At 36.6% G+C, this 26,609-nt stretch overlaps 1 protein-coding gene across 1 annotated transcript; it reads left to right on the top strand.

The window, feature by feature from the left end:
- Positions 1 to 16,274: 16,274 nt before the first annotated feature.
- LOC104088400 (uncharacterized) lies at positions 16,275 to 26,551 on the top strand. Its single transcript, XM_009593057.4, has 14 exons — positions 16,275 to 17,064; positions 17,211 to 17,297; positions 18,177 to 18,286; positions 18,596 to 18,646; positions 19,479 to 19,650; positions 20,066 to 20,383; positions 20,504 to 20,707; positions 20,971 to 21,456; positions 21,636 to 21,845; positions 22,473 to 22,661; positions 24,602 to 24,765; positions 24,894 to 25,046; positions 25,142 to 25,220; positions 25,664 to 26,551. Exons 1-14 carry the CDS (start codon positions 16,627 to 16,629, stop codon positions 26,114 to 26,116), a joined length of 3,114 nt encoding a protein of 1,037 aa, XP_009591352.1. The 5' UTR covers positions 16,275 to 16,626; the 3' UTR covers positions 26,117 to 26,551.
- The last annotated feature ends 58 nt before the right edge of the window (positions 26,552 to 26,609 follow it).

Below are 26,609 nucleotides of genomic sequence, written 5' to 3'. Positions count from 1 at the left end.
CACCTTTGTCTGTAGCCGCCTTGATCCGTGCCTGCATGACAGTGACATTCCACTTTCCCGGGCGATCCTCATAGCATCCATTATGGCAGGGTACCCAATAAATGTGGGGAACCTCATGGCCCAGAACATATCTAAGGCAACCGGGAAGGAAGAAATGTCCTACCCTTACCCCAATTTCATCACTATGTACCTAGAGGACCAAGGGGTTGAGGGAAGACACTTTGACATGAAGGTGAAACCGAAAAGTCCCTTCTCTTGGTACAGCCTTCAGCGAGCAGGCGATCCCAAGTCCAAAGGCAAAGCCACTCCCTCCGATGGTCAGTCTGAAGAGCCAAGGGTAGTGGCTACTGGGTCCGAGCCTTCCACAGCCGAAGGTTCATCTGCTGATATGCCACCTCCGTCCTTAGGGCCATCAGTCTCTGCCCCACTATCTGTGCCTTCCTCCTCAACTTACCCTCAGACTGCACTGAGGGCTAATCAGACTTTATCCAGCATCAACAACTAGATGCAGGTAGCTACAACAAAGTTATGTGCCTTATCCAGTGCAGTCACAGCACAGGTAGCTCCAGCACAGTTTCAGATGCCTCCGTCAGTAGGGGATTCATTGAAAAAGATCCTTGAAAACTAAAAGCAAATTCTGGAGACTCTGGGTACTCATGTGAAGGTAATCAAGGAGATGGGAAAACAGATCAAAAAGGTGAAGAAGAATCAAGAGCTGTTAAATAAAGAGGTGGAGCAGCTTACTTCCACCAGCGATATTCCTCTGGACCTCCTTATGGAGGAGACTGCACTGGCAGCACAAATAGCACATGCATCAGAGCAGGAGGCTGACAGAGAGCCGGTGAGATAATTTGTGGTACCCCAGACCGAGGACTTAGAGATTCAGCTAGAGGATCCTGATGGGGTTGATGAGCCTACACAGTCTGAGGACCCTACCAGAGTACCTGAGACCACATAGGGAGTTTTTTTTAATCTTTATCCTTTCCCTGAGCTTATTTTTACTTTTAGCACTGAGGACAATGCTAATTTATATTTGGGAGGGTGGTCTTATTTTGATTTGATGACTTTGATTTTGGCATGTAATAATTATGATACTACTTTTTCGTTATTTTTCACTTTTGGTATGTATATAACTTTACATATTCAGTTTGTGCATTTTCCTTTCACTCCCCTATTGTACATATTCAGTTTACTTTCTATATTTTACTATATAACTTCTTTTATAATTTTCCTTAATAGCTTAGCTTCTAACTTCCTTTAATAGCTTCTTTTTGAGTTTGTAGCCTCTTTTTACATTTCTGCGTGATCAATAAGCCTTTGGTTTTCTTAATACCTCGGTTCTTTTCAAATGTGGATGTTGTGTGAACCGGGTGACTCTTCCCAGCGATGGATGGCGTGACAACCTTCTTAAGGGATTGAGTCTGTTTTTCTTTCTGTTTTGATATATAGTAGTAATGAATAAAAGTGTCTCAAGCAGGCTTCACTTGGTACCAACATATTTACCTTCGACCTCATGGTTAGAGACAAGTTGGTTGAAGAGATTAGCTCTAGTTGTGACCTTTATACTCTTGAGTTGACTAAAACTATCATCAAGTGGTTTCTGTGAGCCATATGTGATCTTCAATCTTAGCTAAGGTTGTTGTGGGCCCTCGACTCTATTCTCTTTAACAATCCAGTAGCTTGAGAGGTGAGGTATTGCATTGCAAGTCCAAGTCCCATGCCAACAAGTCTAGAACTTGCCTTGAATATTTGTCCAGGCGAAATTCTAAGTGTAGCTCGACTTGAGAAGTGATTATAGGCTCTCCTTGGTCCCATTTGAACTATGAAAGCTTTCGTAGCCTACCAATGTAATATCCCTAGTCAACCCCTTTGAGCCTAAGCCTTTTTCATTCAATCCACATTACAAGCCTTCATCCGTTTAATAATGACCATCTCTTGGCACCCAATCTTTCCTTAGCATTCATGATGGGCAATGAGTGAAAACATAAGTTTGGGAGAGAGACGAGGAACTTCAAAGTGATAAAAGATACAAAGAACAAAAAGAGTTGATGAAAAGGAAAGGCAAAGAAAAGGATAATGAGTCAAAAAGAAATATGTCAAAAAGAAAGAAAAGGTTGAAGGAATTCAAAGAAAATAATGTTGAATGGCATGGAATGATGAGAAAAGGATAAAAATGATTGTCATGAACAAGAAAGAGTGACAATATGTCTCTCTAGTTCCCCTGAGGAAGAAGAAAATGACTTAAAGAGTCAAGAAAGTATGAACCGAAATGAGAAAATGGAGTGCTTAAGAAAAGATGAAACCGTCATAGTTCATTATATCCTACCTTGATCCAAAAAGCCTTCATTACATCCCACTAAAGCCCTATATGATTTCAAGTTGAGTGAGCTTACATTAGGGGTGATCTACATAAGGGGCAAGCTTATGGTACTTAGAGCCGGACTTGTGGTGTTCTTTTGAGAGTGATGAGCCCATTTCTTTACAATTCTTGTTTTGAGTGTCACATTCTATAAAGTGAGATTTGCTCATGGAGAGTAGAGGAGGAGGAGTTTGGAATCCACAATGACCTACGTGAGAGAATGAGCTTCCTTGATGAATTGAGTCAATTCTTGATGCTTTTGTGTCACATTAGAACTATGGAACTCAAGAAATCATAGCATGATGTTGTTGATAATGTATTTGTGTTGAGTGTAGTTGTTAGTCCCAATTGATGCTTGATGAAGTCACCTTGGAAAAGCTGAATTTTTCCTTTCTTCTTTTTGTGGAGGTGGGAATTACCTTGTTTGCTTGAGGACAAGCAAAAGCTTAAGTTTGGGGGAGTTGATAACTAGGGTTTTAGCCTATTATTTTCTCTCTTTTGCTTAGGTTTTGAGTCAAAAATGCATAAAGGTATTCCCGAAAACTAACTTAGTGTGCTTGTTTGCAGGGTTTGGTCAAAATGAGGCAAAGAAGCCATAATCAACTCATGAAGGAGTCAAACTTGCACTAATCCAAGGCTGACACTGGAGCGCTGAAAGCGACAGAAAAGCACGGCCGCATAAGGACCACCGCTGAGGCGGCCACTATTACGCGGTCCGTGAAAGCAAATTCAGAGAAGTTGCTTTGAGTACTAAAATAAACGTTGACCGCTTTGGAAAAGCGCGGTCTCGAAATCTTTAGCGCGGTCACGAAGAGATTTTTGCAGAGAGCATGGTTCGAGGTTCAGATACTCTACAGGTTAGGCTCAAATGAATAACGCAGCCTGCGTCCAAATTACGCGGCCACGAATTGATCTTACGCGGACGCGAAGGGAATTTCGCTGAGAGCGCATCTTGAGGTGCAGAGACCCTGCAAGTCAGGCTTAACTGAAGAACGCGGTCCGCGTCCAAATTACGCGGCCGCGATGGAAGCTCACGCAGTTGAAATTATGTGGTCCGCGAAACTAAGTCCAATCCAAGCCCAGTATTGAAGAAATACGGACCGCGCTTCTTATTATGCGTTCGCGAAAGCTCAAGTGCGGACGCGGTCAGAATTACGCGTTCGCGAATCCTCCGCAGGGGCATTTTTGTCCGAAAATTTTAGTTGTGTATAAATAGATCTTTATGATATTTTAGGTCAAGTTTTGTAGAGCTGAGCACATGAACGACTGGTTTTTCCCCTTTAGGGCAATTTTATAATAGATTTACCTTCGAACTTTAGATTTTCATCTAGTACTATTATGACTTATATTTCATCTTTATCTTTGATTTCTGCTGTTATCATGAGTAGCTAGACCCCATAGCTAGGGTTATGACCCAATCCTAATGTGGGTATTTAATGGGTCTTGAATTTTAGGGCTTAATTGTTTATGGGTTAGTGACATTTAGCCTAATTCATGCTAAAATTATAGAATTAGTGGTTGCAAACACTGATTCATGCCTTTATAACTTAGGCTCTTCTTGAGAAAGAGAGACTAAGTCTAGGAAAATTAGGCTAACAATGAATTAGGGTGAACTCAAGAGATTGATAGCCCCGATTAAAGGGTTAAACCTAGAGATAGTAATACCCGACTTGAGCCAGTTTCATTTGGATTGTATGAACACTCATTTGGGCTTGAGAAAGCCAAAATCGGGCAAAGTCACTCAAACTACCGAGAGGTATAGAGTGAGCACTTATGTGTGATGGTTATATCACGACCCCAATCGTAACAAGCTTGTCCTAGATTCTTGATATCCATTAGATACTCACCTATGCGGAAGTCACTACCCTAGTGCCTTTTAACACTTGAAAACTTTCACCAAAAATATTGTACTTAGCTTATACTTGGCATACAATAGTATAAAATTAGAATAGAATCAATCACAACAATGTTTGGAAGTGCAATTAGAAATAACACGCACATCTAGATTAGTTAGATACCCGACTCCAAACCAAATTAACTCCGTGTGGAAATCGATCCCGACCTCATCGGGTAAAATTGCATCGACCACTCCTTGCTACTATACAGTGGTGTAGGTTTGGACCCGAACACCGTACGACCTCGTTAGAAATCGTGCTTAATAATAATAATAATTACACGATACTTGGACAGTTTATTACACCTTGTAAATCTATTTGATAAATTAGATTTTTTTATTGAAATTGAAGGATTTAATTAATAGATTAGAAATTGTTAGATTTGAAGGAATTTGATTGATAAATTGGAAATTATTGGAAATCTAAAGAATTAATTATCTCTGCTTGTTAAGGAAATTATGGTTATTCCTGTAAATGAGGCTAATTGATAAATTAAAAATTTATTGGAATTGAAGAAATTTAATTACTTCTGTTGGTTCAATAAAATTTTTGTTAATTCTGTGAATCACGTTGATATAAATATTTTTATTTTCATGATTATTTAATATTATTGACCCATAGTGAGTGTCATAGTCGGCCATCTCGTCTCTATCTCTTCAAGATTAGGTCGCAGAGGTGTGGTTAATAGTTGCAGAGACATAGGTGAGATGCATTCTGTATTACGATCCACATCCAACAGAGTCTACTTCAGAGATACTATAATTTCCTGTCTAATTTATATTCTGGACGGATGATGTATTTTAAATTTTAATTCCCTAGTAAATGCTCATGCACTTGTGACACCGGGGTTTGGGAATGATTGTGAGTTTTTTAGAAATTTAGTTGCTAAAAATATTTATCATTTACTCTATGAGTTTTATTTTTATTATTTCATTGAAGAAATTTTGATTTTAAATCCATTAAAATGGGTAATTAAGCTAAGTATGTATTGTTGGCTTGCCTGACAATGGTGTCCGGCGCCATCACGACCTTTAATGGATTTTGGGTCGTAACAACATGGTATCAGAGCACTAGGTTCACTTAGGTCTCACGAGTCATGAGCAAGTCTAGTAGAGTCTTGCGAATCGATACAAAGACGTATGTACTTATCTTCGAGTGGCTACAAGGCTGTTAAGAATACTTCCCTTTTTGATTCCTCATCGTGCGATTCAATTCCTTTGAGGCTTATGCCTACATTTTCTTCCTATTCAATCTTATGCGACGTAAAACGCTTGTTATAAATTGGGGATCGAGGAAATTTTTTTATGGTACTACAGATGTAGTGCAGCATACTTCTCCCTGCGAAATTAATTGGGCTATTGTTGTAGCCTTGCGGAAGGCCGCTCTATCATTTCAGTTCAGTATCAATACTACCTAAGGTTTTGAGATTTGGCATTGATTGTTATGATGATTCATGCATTGTTATCGCATAGTGTTTATGTAATGGTAGAATGCCTGTCTATGTGTCAGGGCAGTAAACGACTTGAAGGAAGTTTTTTCTCAGTACATGATTCATAGGTTCCATATTTTATTTCCAGCAGAGTAAAGGCAATCGGACTAAGAATGTTCAGGTTTGGGTTGATGGAGTAACGAAGCTTGATATTTTTGAGCGTGGTAGAGTTATCAATTGTGATGTGGTGTCATCGCATTGTTAAATGCGATAAGGTTCGCCGATGTTATGGTTTTCTTCAACTCACCTTCACGGCGGGGTGTTAGAAATTTGTGTAAGGGAAGCAGTTGTTAGAGATCGCGGTGTGCAATGGTTCAGGATTTAAGCGGTGTTCCTAGTATTGATGGCTCGAGAAGGATGATCCTCGGAAAGGTTTAAAGTTAGTAACGACCTATTGGTTCAAGTGCTATAGAAACGGATTTTGAGTTAAGGCAACAATTGGGCAGCAAAAGATGAGGAAGGACTTGTGGAAGGTGTCTTGTGGTGGTTAAGTTCCTAGGAGGCCAAGTGTGAGAAACAGAAGTCGAGTAGCTGCTTAAAAGAGAGGGTTTGACCAAAGTGGGAGAGTGGCAAGGTAGCATATGTGTTACGGGGTAGGATAGCTACACGTCTTGAGGAAAGTTTAGAGTGGTTTGGGATTCATGGTGGACAGTGACTAGGTCTACGGGCTTAATTTGAAATATTAGTTGCTATATTGAGGAAGATTGGGTGTGACAAGAGGGAGTTGCTTGATATGACGAAGGATACAACATGACTTTGGATTGGAATGTATTGTCACACCTTTTGTTGACGCCCATGAGGAGTGAACGGACTGGTGCAGCTGGTGAATGAGCTCCGACTCAGGATGATCTACTGATTTTGTAGTAATTGCACCTAGTGCAGCAATGTTGGAATATGTCAACATGTAATTTTCACGGGTAGGTTTGTCTCATGTGAGCAGGTTAGCGGTCGCGTGGTGTTGACAAAGCTTCTACGAAGAATTCTACTGCTACCCGGTAAGAGATTTAATATATAAATATGGCTAGTGGTTCGGAGTGTTTATTAAAGGTTAATAGGAGGAATTCGAGAAATTTGGCGAGTTGCGTGTGCAAGATCATGTCAACAATGAAGAAAGAATCTCGGTGGATTCCAGAATTATGTAATTATAGCTTCAAGCTAAGTGGGAGAGCCCTACCGTCTATGATTGGATTGCGCAGTGTCAACTTGTGCGGTTTTTGGTTATCGGTGTATTGGTGGGTCATTAAGACTAAGGAAAGAAAATATCGGTGGTAATTTGAGCAAAGGATTTGAGGAATGTGTGCCATATTTGGCCTTTATTGATTCATATTCAGCTTTGGGAAGACTCAGAGTTTATGTTTCGTGTAGATGTAATGCACAAGGAAAGTAAGACAGTCGAAAGTTTCCTTGAGAAAGTGTCAATGTGCTAGCAAGGCCTTGGAGTTGATCATGTTTGGGAACAAGTCAGAGCAAGTGACTCTCAATAACGGTCTTAGGGGGTTCAAAAAGGTAAAGTGCGATGCCTAAGGATCCCGAGTCCGTAGTATGGTTGGGTATCGAGCTTTTGCAGCAGATTATGAAACGGAGCTTATAGTACTCTGCATTATCTTCAGGTTGTGGTGTAGCATTAGAGAACGGAAGAAAATAACTTCAGATTCATAAAAGAAGTATCAGAATGGGTGTACCAGTTAAAGATGTAAAAGTGCGCACCAGGAGGGGTATGAGATGATTCGTGGATTTTGAAACAGCGTAGTCTCATGAAATAGGTCACTCGGGATGAGCACAGATTTGAGTTCGTGATGTAATGAATGGAGCTATTATTATTTCTAAGTCAAGTTGAGAATAAATTGAGAAAAGACAGGTCGGGTAACAATGGTTGAATTGGCATGATGGTGTCAATGATCAGTTCATTCAGCGTATTGAGTTATGCGTGTGATTTTTGGCGGTACGTGTGAGGCTTGACAGCTACCGTAATTGATTTTATTTGAAGGAATTCAGGTATTATGGCATGTTATGTGTAGAGGGATCCCAGAAGAGTTATGGTGGTTTAGACCACTACTTGAGGCTGGTATTTTCTGCGAAAATGGGAATTCAGTCACGCGTTGTAATGGTTCTTTTGAGATGAGTTAAGTAGAAGGTTTCTATATAATTAAGTGTTTACCCTATTAGTGGTTCGGGAGTTATGATGGAATTCTTGTACTCCTGTGCATTTGAGTGATTAAGTGCACTAAGTAGCATAGAATTCGAAAGTTGAGGATTGAAGATTTCGGTTCGGTGTTGACAAGGATGTCATGAGCTCGGATGACTAGGAAAAGGATTTAGATGTTTAAAGTAAGATGGTATTATTTTCGGCATCACCTAAAATCGATGTTAGGTGTAAGATATCTTGTGTATTGATTTGCGGATTCCTTATATGCTTTACAGTATTAGAGTAACCGGTAGCATGGATGTGTAGACTTGTTACCTGGTGCGGAAGGTCGTAGGAGCGTGTCTCACAAAAAGATTGTGTAAGAGTGGCATATAGTCACTTTATTGAGTGAAGATTTAAACCAAGTATGAAGATTGTGGTAATATCGTTGATTCGAGAAATTATGCCTGGAGGGCGCTCGGTTCATTTGGTTGTGGACTGTGGAAGTTTGTTCCGGTTATGATGGTTGTTCTTGTGTGTTATGGGAAAAGGGTTATTATGGATACTTGAAGGGTTATTAGCCTAGTATGGTGCGATCAGAATTGGCTTGAGGTATGTTGATGGATTTAAATATGAATATGGGCTCTATATCAGACCAGATGTGTTCATTCAGCATAGCGCTCCTTATGGAGGATTATTCGGACGTTGAAAGTTATTTCGTCGTCGGCTATTTCATGAAATACTATATTGTGCCGTGTGAGTTGTGAAGCGGCTTGATAAATTTCTTATGTGTTGAGGTTCCGCGTAGCGATGGTGCTATGTGAGCAAGATGGCTCTCGAGATTCAGATCATATATCGCACCTTAGTTATGCTTGAGTTTTATAGCATATGGCGTTGTCGGTCCTCCCAGGGATGGTATCATGCACTTGGCGTGCTTGTGTCCGATATTCGGATATTTTGCAGTAATGAGCATTCTAGCTCGCTAAGTATTTTCTTACAAATTCTTTTTGTGCGGATCGGGTGGCACGCCGCCACGGGTATGTTGTTTGGATCGGGTTGCACGCCGCAACAGTGTGATGTTGAGTACAGTCCCTTATATTCTATTTTGTGTGTTTTGTGTCCCATTTTCTGAGGAGGGTTCATGACATCTTTCAGTTGTTTAATTAGTCACGTGGGTTGAATAATCCTTTCCATAGTTTATTTTCCTTATTTATCGCAATCGAGTCCGTAGCTTATTAGCTCATTGTGGCGTCATATGAGACCTTTTGCCGTGTCTGAGGTGGCTTATTGCCTGAGCAACTTATACTAGGTGAGACGAAATTATTGGATCTGGGATCAGTACGATCGGATTATATGAAGTATAATAAAGAGCAAATACCATTATTTGGTCCATAATGAGGCAATGGTTCTTGTCATAAGGAGAAACTCAATAATTTGTTGACTCGGCAGTGGGTTATGAATTTCTACATATTTCTTCCCTCGTGAAAGCATTGCAAGAGTTGGAACAAGACTTATAGGTATCATGAGATGTGTTATGGATATCAGATTCGTGGAATCTTGACTATTGTTATCGGGGATGTTATTATGGGCATGTGAATGGTGCGGTGCATGGTCTAAATTCAACCAAGGTATGCAATCCTGTATTGGTGCATCATGTAGTGATTGATACGGTGTTCGTAGGTTAGAATCAAGCATGGTGGAGAATTTTGGTTGTTAGAATTGGGCTCTAAGGCTTAATTGCCTAAATAAAGGGGAGAATCTTCAAATTTGCTCGAGCTAATGTGCTCAATTGGGTGTGGTAGCACGGGTAGGTTCTCGAAGTGTTAAACAATGATTTTTGGACAACTCCGGAACAATCTTTAGCATATTCGAGGATGAACGTATATTTAAGTGGGAGAGAATATAACGACCCAACTGGTCGTTTTGATTGTTTGAACCCTGTTCTCCTAAATAAAACTCTCTGTATATGCTTTTATTAATTTATGACTTGCGTGGATAGTTTGTTCAAAATTTGGAAGTGATTGGATTGAAATCGGAACAATTGGTTCCTTAGTTTGGCTTTAAAGGGGCAAGTTTGACTTCGGTCAACATTTTGAGAAAATAACCTCGGAATCGGGATTTGACGGTTCCAATAGGTTCGTATGATGATTTCGGACTTAGATGTATGTTCGAATCTGGTTTTGGATAAACCGGGAGCGTTTTGACGCTTAATAGTGAAAAATTAACTATTTGAAGGTTTAAAGTTCTTTAAAAAATGGTTTGGAATAGGTTTTGGAGTAATCGAGGTCCGTTTGGAATTCCGAGCTGGGAATAGCTCTGTACAGTGATTTAAGACTTGCATGCAAAAATTTGGTGTCATTCTGAGTAGTTTAAGTATGTTTCGGCGCGTTGGTAGTAAATTGAAGAACTTGAAGTTCTTAAGTTTGAATCAATTTGGTTTAGGGTATGATTCTTAGATTTGATGTTATTTTACATGTTTAAAGAGTTCGAGCGAGTCCGCTTTATGATTTCAAACTTGTTGGTATGTTCGCCCGGGGGCCCCGAGCATTAATCAGACGAGGCTCGGACTAAGTTAGAAATTTAGAGCCAAGCTGAAGCTCCCCAGTTCTGTCAGAACCGCAGAAGCAGAAGAAGGGCCGCAGGTGCGGAGAAGGTGTATGTGCGACGTGTAAGTCGCAGAAGCAGACTCGCAGATGCGAACCGCTGATCGCAGAAGCGGACGGAGCCGGCTTAGGGGGAAACCGCATCTGCGACGCATCTTCCGCAGATGCGGAGCCGCAGGTGCGAAAATGACTGTTGGGCAGAATGTGTTAAAAATCCGGGCTTAGTCATTTTGTGCCCATTCTCTTCCATTCTTGGGCGATTTTGGAGCCTTTTGAGAGGAGATTTCAACTAGCAATTTGAAGGTAAGTTAATTCTACACACTTTGAGTTAAATACATAGATTATGGTAGATTATAACTAGTAAATCTTAGAAATCAAAGGCTTAGATGAAAAACCTAGATTTTTATGAAAATGAGATTTAACCATGAAAATAATTATGGAATTAGGTAGAAAGTATATATTTGAGTTCTTGAGATTATGGGTAATATTTCCATCCGAAAATTTTTAGAATCCGGGCACGTGGACCTGGGATGAATTTTAGAAATTTTACTGTTTTGGTTAGGTTAATTTATTCAATTGCCTAAATTAGAATTTTTGAACATGTCTTAATTATTTTATTAATATTTGGATAGCTTCGGATTTTTCGGTACCGAATTTGGAATTTAACGCGACGTGGTAATCGAAAAGTGGACTTTGAGACGAGGTAAGTCTCTTGTCTAATCTTGTGAGGGAGAAATTACCCCATAGGGATTAAATTGAATAATTATTGCTAATTACGGGGGCTACATACGCACGAGGTGACGAGAGTCCGTGCGTAGCTACTATTAATGCTAAAGTCCGAGTAGTTTAGGAATCAAAGCATGAATTACTTGTGTAAATTTTATTCTTTGAAGGTAAGTTAATTCTACACACTTTGAGTTAAATACATAGATTATGGTAGATTATAACTAGTAAATCTTAGAAATCAAAGGCTTAGATGAAAAACCTAGATTTTTATGAAAATGAGATTTAACCATGAAAATAATTATGGAATTAGGTAGAAAGTATATATTTGAGTTCTTGAGATTATGGGTAATATTTTCATTCGAAAATTTTTAGAATCCGGGCATGTGGACCTGGGATGAATTTTAGAAATTTTACTGTTTTGGTTAGGGTAATTTATTCAATTGCCTAAATTAGAATTTTTGAACATGTATTAATTATTTTATTAATATTTGGATAGCTTCGGATTTTTCGGCACCGAATTTGGAATTTAACGCGATGTGGTAATCGAAAAGTGGACTTTGAGACGAGGTAAATCTCTTGTCTAATCTTGTGAGGGAGAAATTACCCTATAGGGATTAAATTGAATAATTATTGCTAATTACGGGGGCTACATACGCACGAGGTGACGAGAGTCCGTGCGTAGCTACTATTAATGCTAAAGTCCGAGTAGTTTAGGAATCAAAGCATGAATTACTTGTGTAAATTTTATTCTTTGTTTAATTAATATTATTTGATATATATATATATATATATAGTGAATTGTTAGATAAAGATATTAAAGGATGGAAATCTCATATGCTTAATTTTCTATTTAAATTAATTAATTATTAAGAGAAATTGTTCTTCCTCCCGAATTTATCTTATAATAAATATACACTTCTTTCGGAGGTACATAAGAAAATGTCCTATTTTCTTGTGGAGCGGGCCGAACGCCTCGGCAGGATAGATGCATCTATGGATCGTGCCGCACGTCCCTCGCCAGTGTACACGAAACTCTGGACCGAGCCGTACGACCTCGGTAGAAATCGTGCTTAATAATAATAATAATTACACGATACTTGGACAGTTTATTGCAGCTTGTAAAGCTATTTGATAAATTGGATTTTTTATTGAAATTGAAGGATTTAATTAATAGATTAGAAATTATTGCATTTAAAGGAATTTGATTGATAAATTAGAAATTATTGAAAATCTAAAGAATTAATTATCTCTGCTTATTAAGAAAATTATTGTTATTCTTGTAAATGAGGCTAATTGATAAATTGGAAATTTATTAGAATTGAAGAAATTTAATTACTTCTGTTGGTTCAATAAAATTATTGTTAACTTTGTGAATCACGTTGATATAAATATTTTTATTTTTATGATTATTTAATATTATTGACCCATAGTGAGTGTCATAGTCGGCCATCTCGTCTCTACCTCTTTGAGATTAGGCTTGATACTTACTAGGTACACGTTGTTTTTGTACTCATGCAACACTTGCTGCACATTTTATTGTGCAGGTACATATATGTCTAGCAGCCTTGTGGCGCAGATGTGTGATTAATAGTTGCGGGAACATAGGTGAGCTGCATTCTGTATTACGATCCGCATCCAACAGAGTCTCATTCAGAGATATTATAATTTTCTGTCTAATTTATATTCTGGACAGATGATGTATTTTAAATTTTAATTCCCTAGTAAATGCTCATGCACTTGTGACACCGGGTTTTGGGAATGGTTGTGAGTTGTTTAGAAATTTAGTTGCTAAAAATATTTATCATTTACTCTATGAGTTTTATTTTTATTATTTCATTGAAGAAATTTTGATTTTAAATCCATTAAAATGGGTAATTAAGCTAAGTATGTATTGTTGGCTTGCCTGACAGATTTTGGGTCGTGACAATCCTAAAGTATAATTGTAAGGATAAATATGTCAAAAAGGTATAACGAATGACAAATATAACTCTTTTGAAGAGTATATGGGCAAATATGATCCTAAAGTATGACGATAAGGATAAATATATCTAAAAAGTATAACGAAGGACAAATATAACCCTTTTTAAAGAGTACATGGACAGATATGACCCTTAACCGTATTAGATATCAAACTTAGGGGTCATTTGGTAAGGTGCATAAGAATAATGTTGAATATGGTGTATTAATTAGAATTTAGTAACGTTGGTATTAGTTATGCTTGCATTAGTTATGCTGACATATTTATTATCCATTGTTTGGTTTGATGTATTAAAGTATTGCACAATTTCTAAAAGAATTGTTTGTTTACAAAAATACCCTCAAAACCAGTCCATCACTTTATCCTTTTAAAAGAAACATATGTTGAGGAATATTTTTATATGAAAAAAGGTTTAAAAAATTATTTGATTTGTCTACCTATATTGTAGTATAGAACTGAATATATATTTATATAAGAAAATATACTAAGTATTTATTTATCTAATAGGGATATAATTTTATTTTTCACTTTTTTGAATTATTAGGCAAAGAAAGTTTGAATTAAGAAAATAAAAGGAAAATGAGTTGATTACAAATGCACTCCATTACGTAGTAGTAGTAGTAGAGTGCATATTTATAAATTTACAATGAAGAAATTGGCAGAGTATAGATATAAATAGTAAGAACAATTTCAGTATCAAACTTTACATCAAAGTCAAACTTGCATTAATATAATAGCTTATTTTAATCAAGCATGAATTTTGAAGGACAATTTTATCTTTAACTAAACTAATGTATGTATTAAAACTCATTGCATCGTTAATACCATGGTTTCTCATGCATTAGTTATGCACATGATAATACCAAATATGATGTATAACTAATGTTTGCATAATTAATGCATATGTTCAAAAAGTATACCAAACAAAATATTATTAATACACAAAGTTAATACATGCATTATTTTATATCTGACGCATCCTACCAGACGACCCCTTAACATCTTCCTTTGTTTATCTTATCAAATCTAAGTTTAACAAATTTTATTTATACTCAACTTGCACATGAAGTTCAACTATCTTATTATTTTTCTCCTTATTTATTATTGTACTCCTTTCATTCGATTTTATTTGTCCATTATATTAAGTCATAAAAAAGATAATTTTTTTTTCCAGTTTTACCATTATAATTAACTACTCATTCTCTAAATTATTTTTCAAGACTTTTGAAAATACTATTATTATTATGAGTAAAATTATAAAATACATATTTTTTTTTTTTAAAGGAAGTACAAAGTCAAATTTCGACAACTAAAAGTAAACGGATGAAGTATTAGTTAAAGTTTGAGTTTAAACATTTTTAGGAGGCACCTCTCACCGACTCCTCCTATCTTTCGCCACGTGTACTCAAGATTCAAGACTGCATGAGCCACATTAATATCAGACTCATTGGCCAATTGGTCATATTCTAATTTCTAGGGATCTAATCTCACTAAATTCAATCAAGCCAATGTTTTTTTAATAAAATAAGCTGGAAAATATTTTGTCAATAATCATTATGTTATGCGCATCCTGCAATTTTCACCTCCTCATTTCACCACTTTAAGAAATTTTCTAGTTGAGAAATAAGAATAACGTTTTCTGTAAATAGGTAATTGTAAATTTCTCCAAGAATTACCATAATTCGTTAAAAGAAAAAAGGAAAAAATACAGTCCTAATTACTTCCTCGTAAAGGAAAATTTGATTTCATTCAAGCAGTATGAAAACACTGATTCTGTTGCCAAATTGTGAATTATTACACTCGTTCACAAGAAGGGTATTTTAGTCTATAGACCCAAGCTTCAATTTCACTTTACAGACAAACAAACCCTCACCACTAGGCAGCGGATCTGATATCGCACTAAATTCTCCCTCACGCCTACTAGCCTTCTCGACAAATCTAAATTATCGTTTCTTTTTCAATTTCTCGTCTAGGACAGCTCTTTTGTCCAAAAGTTTTTCATTTCCCACTTCTGCAAATCAATCTACCCCAAATTAATTTAAAATGATATCCAATAATAATAGTATTATCTCTGATTCATTTTAATTGATATTTTTAGTTATTTTTATTTATAAAAAAAAAATTTACCTTTTAATATTAATTAACAGTAAAAATAATCATATTAACCTTAATTTGTTCATTGAAATACAATAAATACTTCTAGGTTCTTTATTTTTAGGTTAATTTTGACAAAAAAGAAGTTATTTCCTTTGTGATATTTGAATAAATTAAACATTTTGGACTACAAAAAAATCTAAAAAATCACGTGAGAAAGTAGTACACAGTGAAGTTTGACTGCTTCTAATAAATTAAATACCTTCAGTCCTTCACTTTCCTCTAGGTTATTGACTCACATATTCTCCTCTAGAGTATAGAAGATTACTTGTAATTGGTTAAGTAATTTAATTGTGTAATATTTTCTATTACTCCATTAAGAAACTTAACTCCTAATTTTATCGAATAAGATTTCTAAATTTCTACAATAATCTGTATACTTTAAAAATATGTAAAATATTATACTCAATTTGTAAAAAATTACTTGCATCATATCCATCATAATAATCCATTAACTTCCCACAACATTTTTTTGAACCAAATGGATGTACCAAAAAAAGATTTAGGTTATGCAAATAATTGCAGCAACAACAACAACGATCCAGCGAAATTTTACAGGTGCAACATACAAAAAAGTTATAATGTAATGGCTATAACAAATTATTTTTTCTCTATTTTAATATTACCAATGTATACTTTTAGTGTAAAATTATATGTAATTAGTCTTTTAAGCAACGAAAAATAATTAAGTTTTTTTATATGGAGTATTTGAATTGAGCAACTTAGATATTTACAATCTGTTAAGCTTTTGTTCGAAAATTCAAATATTTTGTGTACCATCATTGTAGTTAGTGCTATTACAATCTGCGTGTATTTAGTAGATTGTGTATATTACGGTTGACTAACGACGACGACCAATGCCACGTAAGCAGAGCAGCCGCATGGGCTCTATCTTAATCTCTTATTGCATCCTCTGCTCTGTTCTTTCTTGCATCAACAATTAGCCATATTCTCTTTCCTTTTTCATATAAAAATTACTTAATATATGCAGATTTTTATTTTTTATATTTAATGTGATGTAAGCTGCCTTTAACTCAAGAAAGAGAAAAAAAGAAGAAGAGAAAAACTCACAGGCATCTTCTTGATTTCTTTAGTGGTAGAAAACAAAGACACTCCCTGCTATTTCTTCTTTTGACATCACAAGAAATATTCTTTTTAAGCTCTTCCAAATACGACTAGGAGAAGTGGATAGCTCTGTTCTTGAATTTCCGAAAGGTTCTTTCTTTAGTTGCTTTTTGCTTCTATGAGTTGGTGCTGCATATAAGATTTTTTTGTGATTATTTTGATGGGACTGTAAATGGGTTCTCTTGAAAATGGGATTTCTTTGAAGAAAGATCAAAGCTTGCTTCGTTCTGCATCAGCAACTGGTGGGAGGAGTAATGCATTTGGTCAAAGAGCAGTCAGATCGAGATTTGCAAGATTCTTGTTTGTTAACAAGATCAATTATTTGCAATGGATTTGTACTGTGGCTGTATTTTTCTTCTTTGTTGTTCTCTTCCAGATGCTCTTGCCTGCTTCTTTAATGGAAAAATCAGGGAATCTGAGTTCTCAAGATAGTGGAGTAGTGGATTTAGCTTTCTTGAAAGAGTTGGGGGCTTTGGATTTTGGGGAAGATATCAAGTTTGAGCCTTTGAAGCTTTTCGCTAAATTTCGCGATGAGGCTGTTGAGGCCAATGGAACTTTTGCTTCAAGAACTGTACTGAGATTTGGTTATAGAAAACCTAAGCTGGCTTTGGTAAGCATTACTCCAGTTCAATTCTTACTAATTTAAAGTAAATCTTGATTGTGGTTAAGTCATAATTTCAGAATTTTGTTACTTTAACTGTATGTTTTTGTTCCTTTGAAGTAGTTTCTGATTCATTCTGTTGGCTGCATATATAGGTATTTGCTAATTTGTTGGTTGATCCATATCAAATAATGATGGCTAATGTTGCAGCTGCATTACGGGAGATTGGTTACGAAATTGAGGTAATTTTTGTGTGTTTTGCTTAGTACCTGAAGACTCATAAAAATGTAAGCAATGCTAGCTGCTATGTAGTTAAACTAGGTTTTGGAATTGATCAGAAAGTTAAACAAGGTTTTGGATGTTTTCCTCTGAGATTAATGATAGTGATAACACGATTAGGGATGTCAAATACTTTCTTCCTCTTTATTTAGACTTCGTAAGTACTGGTAATCAATGGGATGTCTTTAGCCAACTCAGAGTCAGTATGTTATCACTATCAAGAGGAAGAAAGCATCTGACATCCCTAATTGTGTTATCACTATTAGGGATGTCAGCGCCGGAGCGGAATTTTCACTAAGGGATTCAAAATATAAAGAAGTAAACATGCAAAGCAGCCAAGGGGATTCAACATATAACATGTAGTATGAATACATAAAAGAATTTTTTTTGACCTATCTACACAATGTAAGGAGAGTCAATCAAGGGTAGCTCCGCTCCTGCTCATAGTACTAGTGACTACTGAAGTCAAGAACTAACATCACCTTAGCTTATTGTATAAAGATGCTGGAATTTCAGCTTTTGCGCACTTGGTGGTTTAAGAATGGGCAACCTGAAAGTGTTCAACTTATGGATAGCACCGTGAAAGATTGTTTGTGCAATCCAACAGGACCTGTAAATAAGTTCATGTCAATAATGTATTCTCGAAACAATTACTGTTTAGTTTCCTTAATAATTTTTACTAGCACAAAGAAGGCATGAATGTTGCTTGGTCTCTACAACTACAGCTGGCATATCCTGCTAGGTTAGAAGTATCAGAGGTTATGGGATAAATCAAGTTTGCACCTTATCTTGAATGAGATGGTTATTTCTTTTGCCACTTATGACCTTCCAAAAATGTGCAGGTGCTCTCACTTGAAGATGGTCCAGTGAGGTCCATTTGGAAAGACGTAGGAGTTCCAGTCATCATCATGAACACCAATGGACATACAAAGATCTCTGTAGATTGGCTAAAGTATGTATCTTTCTATTTTGTTCTAATAATTGCATAAATTTTGATTAATGTTGATGATTATTGATGTTAGAAAACTTTTTGGCTGTAGCTCAAGAATCATTGTTCTACTTGTTGTATACCTTTACTAGGCTTCTGGAATAGACGTAATTTTATCTACTCTTCATTAGATATATTTTTAGACTACATGGCATGTTAGGGGTTGTAGTTTCCTGTGCCTTAGAAATTTAAATATTTCACCACCCAGAATCCATCCATTACCGAAAAATCGGAGTGACGTACTTTCTGATTATTTTACAATACTCTATGTAGCTATGACGGCATACTGGTGAACTCTCTTGAAGCTGTCCATGTCTTGTCTTGGTAAGGACTTCTTTTTCTTTTCTGTATCAGATATCTTCGTTCACTCTCTTGTTCGTTAATACTTTTGTCATTTTCTTCCTTTCATTCTTCATGGAGTATGCGAATTGCTGCCTTACCTGATAAATATCTACATAACCAATTCAACTCATAATTGTTTGATATATCCAAAGATACACACAGGAGATGCTATAAAACTCAATGAATTCAAGTTAGTTATGTTCTGGTTCTGGTTGAAAGAATTGCTGATGATTTCCTAGTTGGGGCTCTTCAGGAGTGATTTCGTGGGTGTTTTAATTTAGTAGGCTGATGATCTTCAGCTCCCTTTTCTTTAGGTAGAAAATGATCTAATCTGGATTTTGGTTTTATGTGGTGCATATCTGGTGCAATTTTCTAATATATTTTAGGCCAGATCCTATTAATGGTGTGAACATATACTAGACTGTACAACCGTGCATTTTAGAAACGGTATAGGTGTTTAATAATATATAGTATTATGTCTTCCTTGTTTTGAGTTTTTTAAAAAAAGATTACGTCTTCTTGTGAAGATCTCATAATTTTTTGAGTTCCAGACAGGTTTGGTTTTAGATTGAATTTTTGGTCAATCTATCTCACATGTTATATAGGCTCAGAGAGAGTCTTGTTAGATAACTTTGTCACTTAAAATGATCACATTCTATTAAGTATTGCCCATTTCTTGCGTATCTTATTTTCAAAGCATTTGTATTTATGTTGCACTTTCTTAACTATGGTGATAAGAAGTCTAATTTGCATCATTTTCCTTTCTCTTATCGCACTCTTTTCCAGTGCCTTTTTCTAATGATATTTGTGACAGTGTAATGCAGGAGCCTTTCAAGAATGTACCTCTGGTATGGACCATTAATGAAGTTACACTTGCTTCTCGGTTGGAGCAGTATATTTCAAGTGGGCAGAACAATGTTGTGGACAACTGGAGAAAAATCTTTACTCGTGCCAATGTTGTTGTCTTCCCAAACTATATCCTACCGGTATTGCTCTTTAATCAAACTTAGTTCTCTCCTTTGTCTCTCAAGTACAGGTGTGCAACAAGAGTCTAGCTTCCATGCATGTCTAACTACTGAAAATTCTGGGTGAAAAATGATTTGCACTCATTTTATGTGTTGGTATTCTGTAATGCACAATAGAGTTGTCATGGTAGAGGTCATCTCACACATTATATTGCCTTCCCAAGAAGGAAATAACATGTAATCCATGAAATATTTAGATATCCTTAATTTCTGCCAAAGCAAACACAATTTGTATGTCCTCATCATCAACTATTAAAATTATTCTCCTTCTGAAACGGCTGTTATTCAAACTCCCTTCCGCATTCTCATACTTTGGTTCTTGTTAGTGAGGAATCAGTGTTATCTGTGCGCTAACTATGAGTCATACATTATTTAGATAGCTTATTCAGTCTGTGATGCTGGAAACTACTTTGTTATTCCGGGTTCTCCTAAAGAAGCATGGGAAGTTGATATGTCGATGGATGTATCCAATGATAATTTACGAGCTAAGATGGACTATGCACCTGAAGACTTTGTTATTGTGGTTGTGGGGAGTCAGCTTCTATATAAAGGCCTCTGGCTAGAACAAGCCCTTGTTTTACAGGCTTTATTACCGGTTTTTCCTGAATTAACAAATGATGGCAATTCAAACTCCCGTTTCAAGATTGTTGTACTGGCTGGGGGTTCAAATGCCAATTACAGTGTGGCTGTGGAGGTAGGATCTTTTTTTCTTTTCTTGGTATATACTTTAGCAATTTGAATGTCTGTAATTTTTTTTTTCTTTTTGGTTCTTCTCATATGTACGGGTAGTAACTTGGCAGTATGATTTCCATAGGCTATTGCGCGGAACTTGAGATATCCCAAGGGAATGGTGAAGCACGTTGCTCCTGCCGAAGATACAGATAAAACTTTGAGTGTGGCTGACCTTGTCATATATGCATCTTTCCGTGAGGAGCAATCTTTTCCAATCACTTTGCTAAAGGCAATGTGCTTTGGGAAACCTATAGTGGCTCCAGATCTACCAATGATAAAGAAATATGTACGTATCTTAACTCATTAATGGTTAGTACTTGATATGTTTTAAGACAATTATAGCTTTTCTTTGGCCTAGTTTAACACACCCAGTGCACAAAGCATTTGGTCAAACATATCTCATGCACTGAATAATTTGTCTTCACGGACTTAAATGTATAATAATAATTGACATTTAAAGAAAGGAATTAAGTGTTTTACTTATTAGGTCGATGTAGGGTGGTTTTGACTTTTAAAGCAAGGGACTGACTATTTTTACACTCTTATTAGGTCAATGATAGTGTGAATGGCTATCTTTTTCCAAAAGAAAATGTCAACGTTTTAACACAGATCATGTTGCAACTCGTATCAAATGGTGAACTATTAGTTCTAACCCACAATGCTGCTTCTGTTGGACAACATACTGCAAGGAACCTTATGGTTTCAGAAAGTGTGGAAGGGTATGCTTTATTATTGGAGAACATTCTCCGATTTCCATCCGAAGTTGCTTATCCCAAGGCTGTTACTGAAATTCCTGAAAAACCAAAAGCAGAATGGCAGTGGCATCTTTTTGAAGCGATCGAAACAAAATATTCTCAGAACCAGACTTTGAAGACCTCAAGTTATTTGAGTAAGATTGAAAGGCAATGGAATCCGACTCAAAGAGAGGGTTCTGCAGCTGTGGTGGAGAAGAATGAGAACTTTTTGTACGGCATTTGGGAGGACCACAGAAATACTGAGATAGCCAATGTGAGAAAGCGAAGAGAAGACCAAGAGGTAATTGATTCTTGGACTTGCTGTTGTTTCCCTTACTTCTTCCGTTTGATCTCCCTTGAATACTCGACTTTGTGACGTAGTCATTACTTCTACCACCAAAGCAAAAGGAGTTGTTTTGTAATTGGCACATTCCGAAGATTAATGTGACTTTTATCTGCTTGCATTTGAATTCGATGCAGTTGAAGGACAGAACCGATCAACCTCGGGGAACATGGGAAGAAGTATACAGAAATGCCAAAAGGGCTGATCGGTCCAGGAACGATTTGCGTGAAAGGGATGATGGGGAGCTTGAAAGAACTGGTCAACCATTGTGCATTTATGAACCTTATTTCGGCGAAGGGACCTGGCCCTTCTTGCATAGTACAACACTTTATCGTGGTCTTGGACTTGTGAGTCATCTTGATTTCAAATTGGTTGCTATTTCTCTTTGGCTTGCTTGGCAGGTTATGTCTGGTAGCATAAAGTTATTTGTTCTCTCCTTAGTTTTATTCATTTTCTTAAGTCATACCATGAACCCATATGTAAAATAAACTGAAATTTTGTGCTACTGAAAGAAATAGGAATTGAAGCTTTGCAATAGTGTTTGTATGTTTTAAGCTTAAACAAATCACTTTTTCCAAGCGTGTCACAAAATTGCTTTATATATTTGGTGGTTTTCTCTTTTCCTTTTCTTTTTATCAATTTCTCTGTGGGAAATCTTTTCAAAAGTTGAATTGACAATTTGCTATAGGAGGGGTGTTTCCTTTGGCTTATCAATGCCCTTTTATTTCTCCATTGAAATATGCCAACCTGACAGCGAGAGAGAAAATATAACTTAATTTGCAAAATGACATGGTACTAGCTATAATTGGTGAAGTACTATTTATTTTCATTTAGTGTCGATATATTTAGTTATGATCTTTCAATGTGATTTACTGTCAAAGCTTTTGATAGTACGATTCATAATCTTTTTGATGCTGGTGGATAATAAAACGTCACTCCCCAGTCTGATGTGTATCTGAATTGGCTCATTGTAGTCTACCAAAGGGAGACGATCCGGTCATGATGATATTGATGGTCCTTCTCGGCTTCCACTTCTAAATAACCCTTACTATAGAGACATTCTAGGTGAATATGGAGCCTTTTTCGCTATTGCTAACAGGATTGATAGGATACACAAAAATGCCTGGATAGGGTTTCAATCTTGGAGAGCATCAGCAAGACAGGTACTCCCGCCGTTTCAATTTATGACGTAGTTTGACTTGGCATAAAGTTTAAGAAAAAGATTTTTGAAACTTGTGGTCTTAAACATTCTATAACATTTGTGTGGCTATAAAAACTTTTCATTAAGGGTAAAATGGGTAAAAAATGATACTTTAAAGTTAAATTGTTTCCAAATATAGAAATGTGTTATTCTTTTTGAAACAGACTAATAAGAAAAGTGTGTCACATAAATTGAAACAAATGGAGTATATATTATTCATGGATGTCACCATTTTCGTTTGTACTTTAGGCAACTTGTTCTTTTGCTACATGATAGCATATCCACAGAAGAGAGAGTATGGCCCTTGTCCAATTTAGTTTAGACGCGGCTCAAATACCTTTTATGCTATAGGTTGTGTTAAGCATGCTTTCACTGTATGGGGGCAGGACTGTCTAGATTTCTCTCGCTTTTTCAGCTCTAATGAATTGCCTTTTTGACAGACTAGTTTTGGTGACAACTATCTCCATTTACCTTCTTGATGTCAAGTAACTATGTGAATGTTGGTTCACCTGTCACGACCCATACCCTGCAGTCTTTATTAGGAATAACTCGTATAAATTTGATTTCAGATGCTTCAACCTCTGCACTCAACATATTTATTAAATAAGCTATCCAACATCCTAAAAATAATTTCAAACCTATTGAAAATGGTAGTCTATACCTGGAGTGACCTAGAGTCGAAATCACATATGACTGTTCAAATTTAAATTCATTCAAGTAAAAGTCTTGAAGAAAAACAAAGGTCCAGATGTATGCATCTAAATCATAGTTTAAGAATTTCCCGCATTGGTTGAGAGAATGAACTGTTGTCTCCTACATTCCTTATATGGTCTTGGAAAATCCTCACCTCTTTAGCTAGTTTATGTGGTTGAGTTACGCCCGAGGTCCATTTTCTTAAAAATAGTTACAATATATGCATCTATATCATCACCAATGCCTCATGGGTCTAAGTGGAGTATGATTTCTTCAAGTTAGGTTGTGCATAGAAACCTAACCTTCCCAGATGGGAAGTAAGGGCTTAAGGTGGTCCACACATGGTTGTCTCCAAAGTACGAAGTTGTAAAATAAATTCCAACTCTTCCCAAGGAAATTTGACTTAATATATTATGATCAAATAGTTAAATTCTATTACCAGAATATGGAAAAAGAATTTTGAAATCTTCTAGTATTAACTCATGCATAACTATAAACATGGCTGTGAGTCATTTTGATGAAGTACAAACATAATCATTTCTGTTATAAGTTTATGGAAATGTTGAAAATCCAGTAAAGTATCAACAAAGGCTCAAGTCTGAACATAACTTTCTTTAGCAAAATGCATAAGTTCCGTGTTATTATTCCCTTTGAGATAATGCGTAGCCACAAATATCCTATTAAAATAAGAAATTTCAAGGCCAATCACCATAATAGGCCACAATGAATCCGTTTTAAATCCTCAATTTTCTGGCTGAATAAACTAGAAACCAAGAGGTCCATCCAATTATAAAATCTAAATGTTTTACAGCATAGAAAATCTTGATAGTTTTTTTTTTCTTTGAGTGGGGTGTGTGTGTGTGTGCTGATCAATGTGGGCTTTGGAAGGTAGTTGCTATCCTAGGAGGTAACTTGTCGTGTATTGTCTCGGCCAAACAATGTGACTCATCAAGTAAAGGACTGCTAATTTGCGCTCTCAAATTTACTGCTTCAGCTGAATCTTGTCTAGATTTAAGTGGCCAGAGGTTCTTCACTTCTGCCTTGAATGGGACAAGTAACTTACCAGCAAGTTTGTTTGAATATTTTTGGTGTTGATAGGTCTAGCTTGGCAAGTGAATTAAGTGAATTGATGCTTTTAGTGCAAGTTGCATTACTGTACCCATTGGTTTTTATGATTTACAATTTACACTAACATTGTTGCATAAACAGCAATTGTTGTCCAACACTGCTGAAAAGTCACTAGTTGATGCTATTGAAGCGCGAAGGCATGGTGACACACTCTATTTTTGGGCTTGTATGGATGCGGACCCAAGGAACCCGCTTAGACAAGATTTCTGGTCATTTTGTGATGCTCTTAACGCTGGAAATTGCCAGTAAGACTCCCTACATTTATTAAATTTACTGTCATGATTCGCAACATCCTTGCTTCAAATAAACACTTCCTATGTTTGATATCTGTTCGTGATGTATTACCTAATGTCTTTCACGTGATCTATTGAAGGTTTGCTTTCTCTGAGGCGCTAAAAAAGATGTACGGCTTAAAACAGAATTTGAGCTCTCTTCCTCCCATGCCTATGGATGGAGACACATGGTCTGTCATGCACTCTTGGGCTTTGCCTACCAAGTCCTTCCTAGAGTTTGTAATGTTTTCAAGGTTTGAACGCTTTTTCTTAGTTGAATCCTGAGATTGAGGTCCTGGTTTATTTTCCTTAGTGAAAGTTCTGTTAAAGATGTCATCTTTCTTCGCAGGATGTTTGTTGATGCACTCGACTCACAATTTTACGAAGATCACCATCGAAGTGGCCGATGTTATCTGAGTTTGACCAAGGTAGTGTTCCTAATTTGGAAGGCACACAACATTAAAATGTGAACAAAATGCATCTTTACCATCTTTTATTCATGCATTTGCACATGCTATGGAATTTGCTCACTAAGCTCCTGTTTCTGAGACCTGGTTATTAAACAACTAGCAGATTGAGCTAAAGGAGGGAGTTATGTGAAGTCTTTAGGAAATAGAGAAGAACAACAACAAGAAGAAACCCCGTGTAATCCCATAAATGGGGTCTGGGGAGGATAGTGTGCACGCATACCTTACTCCTACCTTATTGAGATAGAGAGGTTTCCGATAGACCCTCGGCTCAAGGAACAGTGGAGGAGCCACCCAAAAAAAAAAAGGAAGAAAAAAACTTGGTGCCCAGAAGAAAATAATATTATTGTTGACATTGTTATGGACTTAGCTTGTAACCATCAAATTTTTCTGACATTTTTCAGGACAAACATTGTTATTCTAGAGTCCTTGAGATGCTTGTAAATGTTTGGGCATACCATAGTGCAAGAAGAATGATGTACGTGGATCCACAGACGGGCTTAATGCAAGAACAACATAGACTAAAAAGCCGTAAAGGCAAAATGTGGGTGAAATGGTTTCAACTTAACACTCTTAAGAGCATGGACGAGGAGCTGGCTGAGGAGATGGATACCGACCACCCAAAAAGAAGGTGGTTGTGGCCGTCAACTGGTGAAGTGTTTTGGCAAGGTATCTATGAGAAAGAGAGAAATTTGAGAAACAAAGAGAAGGAGAAAAGGAGGCAACAAAGTAAGGATAAAATCTCGAGGATTAAGAAACGAACTCATCAAAAAGCATTAGGAAAATATGTCAAGCCTCCACCCGAGGAGTTGGAACATCCAAACACAACGACGACAACAGCAACAGTTATGAGGTAGCACTAGCCTACAGTAGTCTGTCCAAAGTTAAGTAGTCTAATTTGGTTAATATTATTTTTTCAAAATCCCCACCATTTTTTCATTTTTGTTCAGAGGGATGCTATAGGTTTATGTTGAGTATGAGAGGGTATTGAGCATAGATGCATCCTTCTGATATTGTTGCCAAGCATGTGCATGTATGGTAGTGTTTCTTTTCTACATTTTTTTTTTTTTTTTTTGCATACCTAATTTTCTCTCCAAGATTCCCTCTCTACTCGTTCATTTAGGAGACAGTTACACGCTGAGCTTCAGCGATTGTATGTGTTGTAACTTAAAAGAAAATTCTCTATACCTTTCTGTTAAGATAATAGTTACGTTGGTGTATACTAAGATGTAACTGAGTTCAGCTGAACATTTGCAAAAATCCATCAGATCTGTGAGAGGCCATTTGGATCATATATGTTGCTATCGATTGCATTACTCCCGTTCTAGTTTTGTTGGAAGTGAATCTAAA

Source organism: Nicotiana tomentosiformis, chromosome 1 (assembly GCF_000390325.3).
Source record: "Nicotiana tomentosiformis chromosome 1, ASM39032v3, whole genome shotgun sequence".
Lineage (NCBI taxonomy): Eukaryota > Viridiplantae > Streptophyta > Magnoliopsida > Solanales > Solanaceae > Nicotiana > Nicotiana tomentosiformis.
This window is presented reverse-complemented; position numbering and strand designations above follow the sequence as displayed.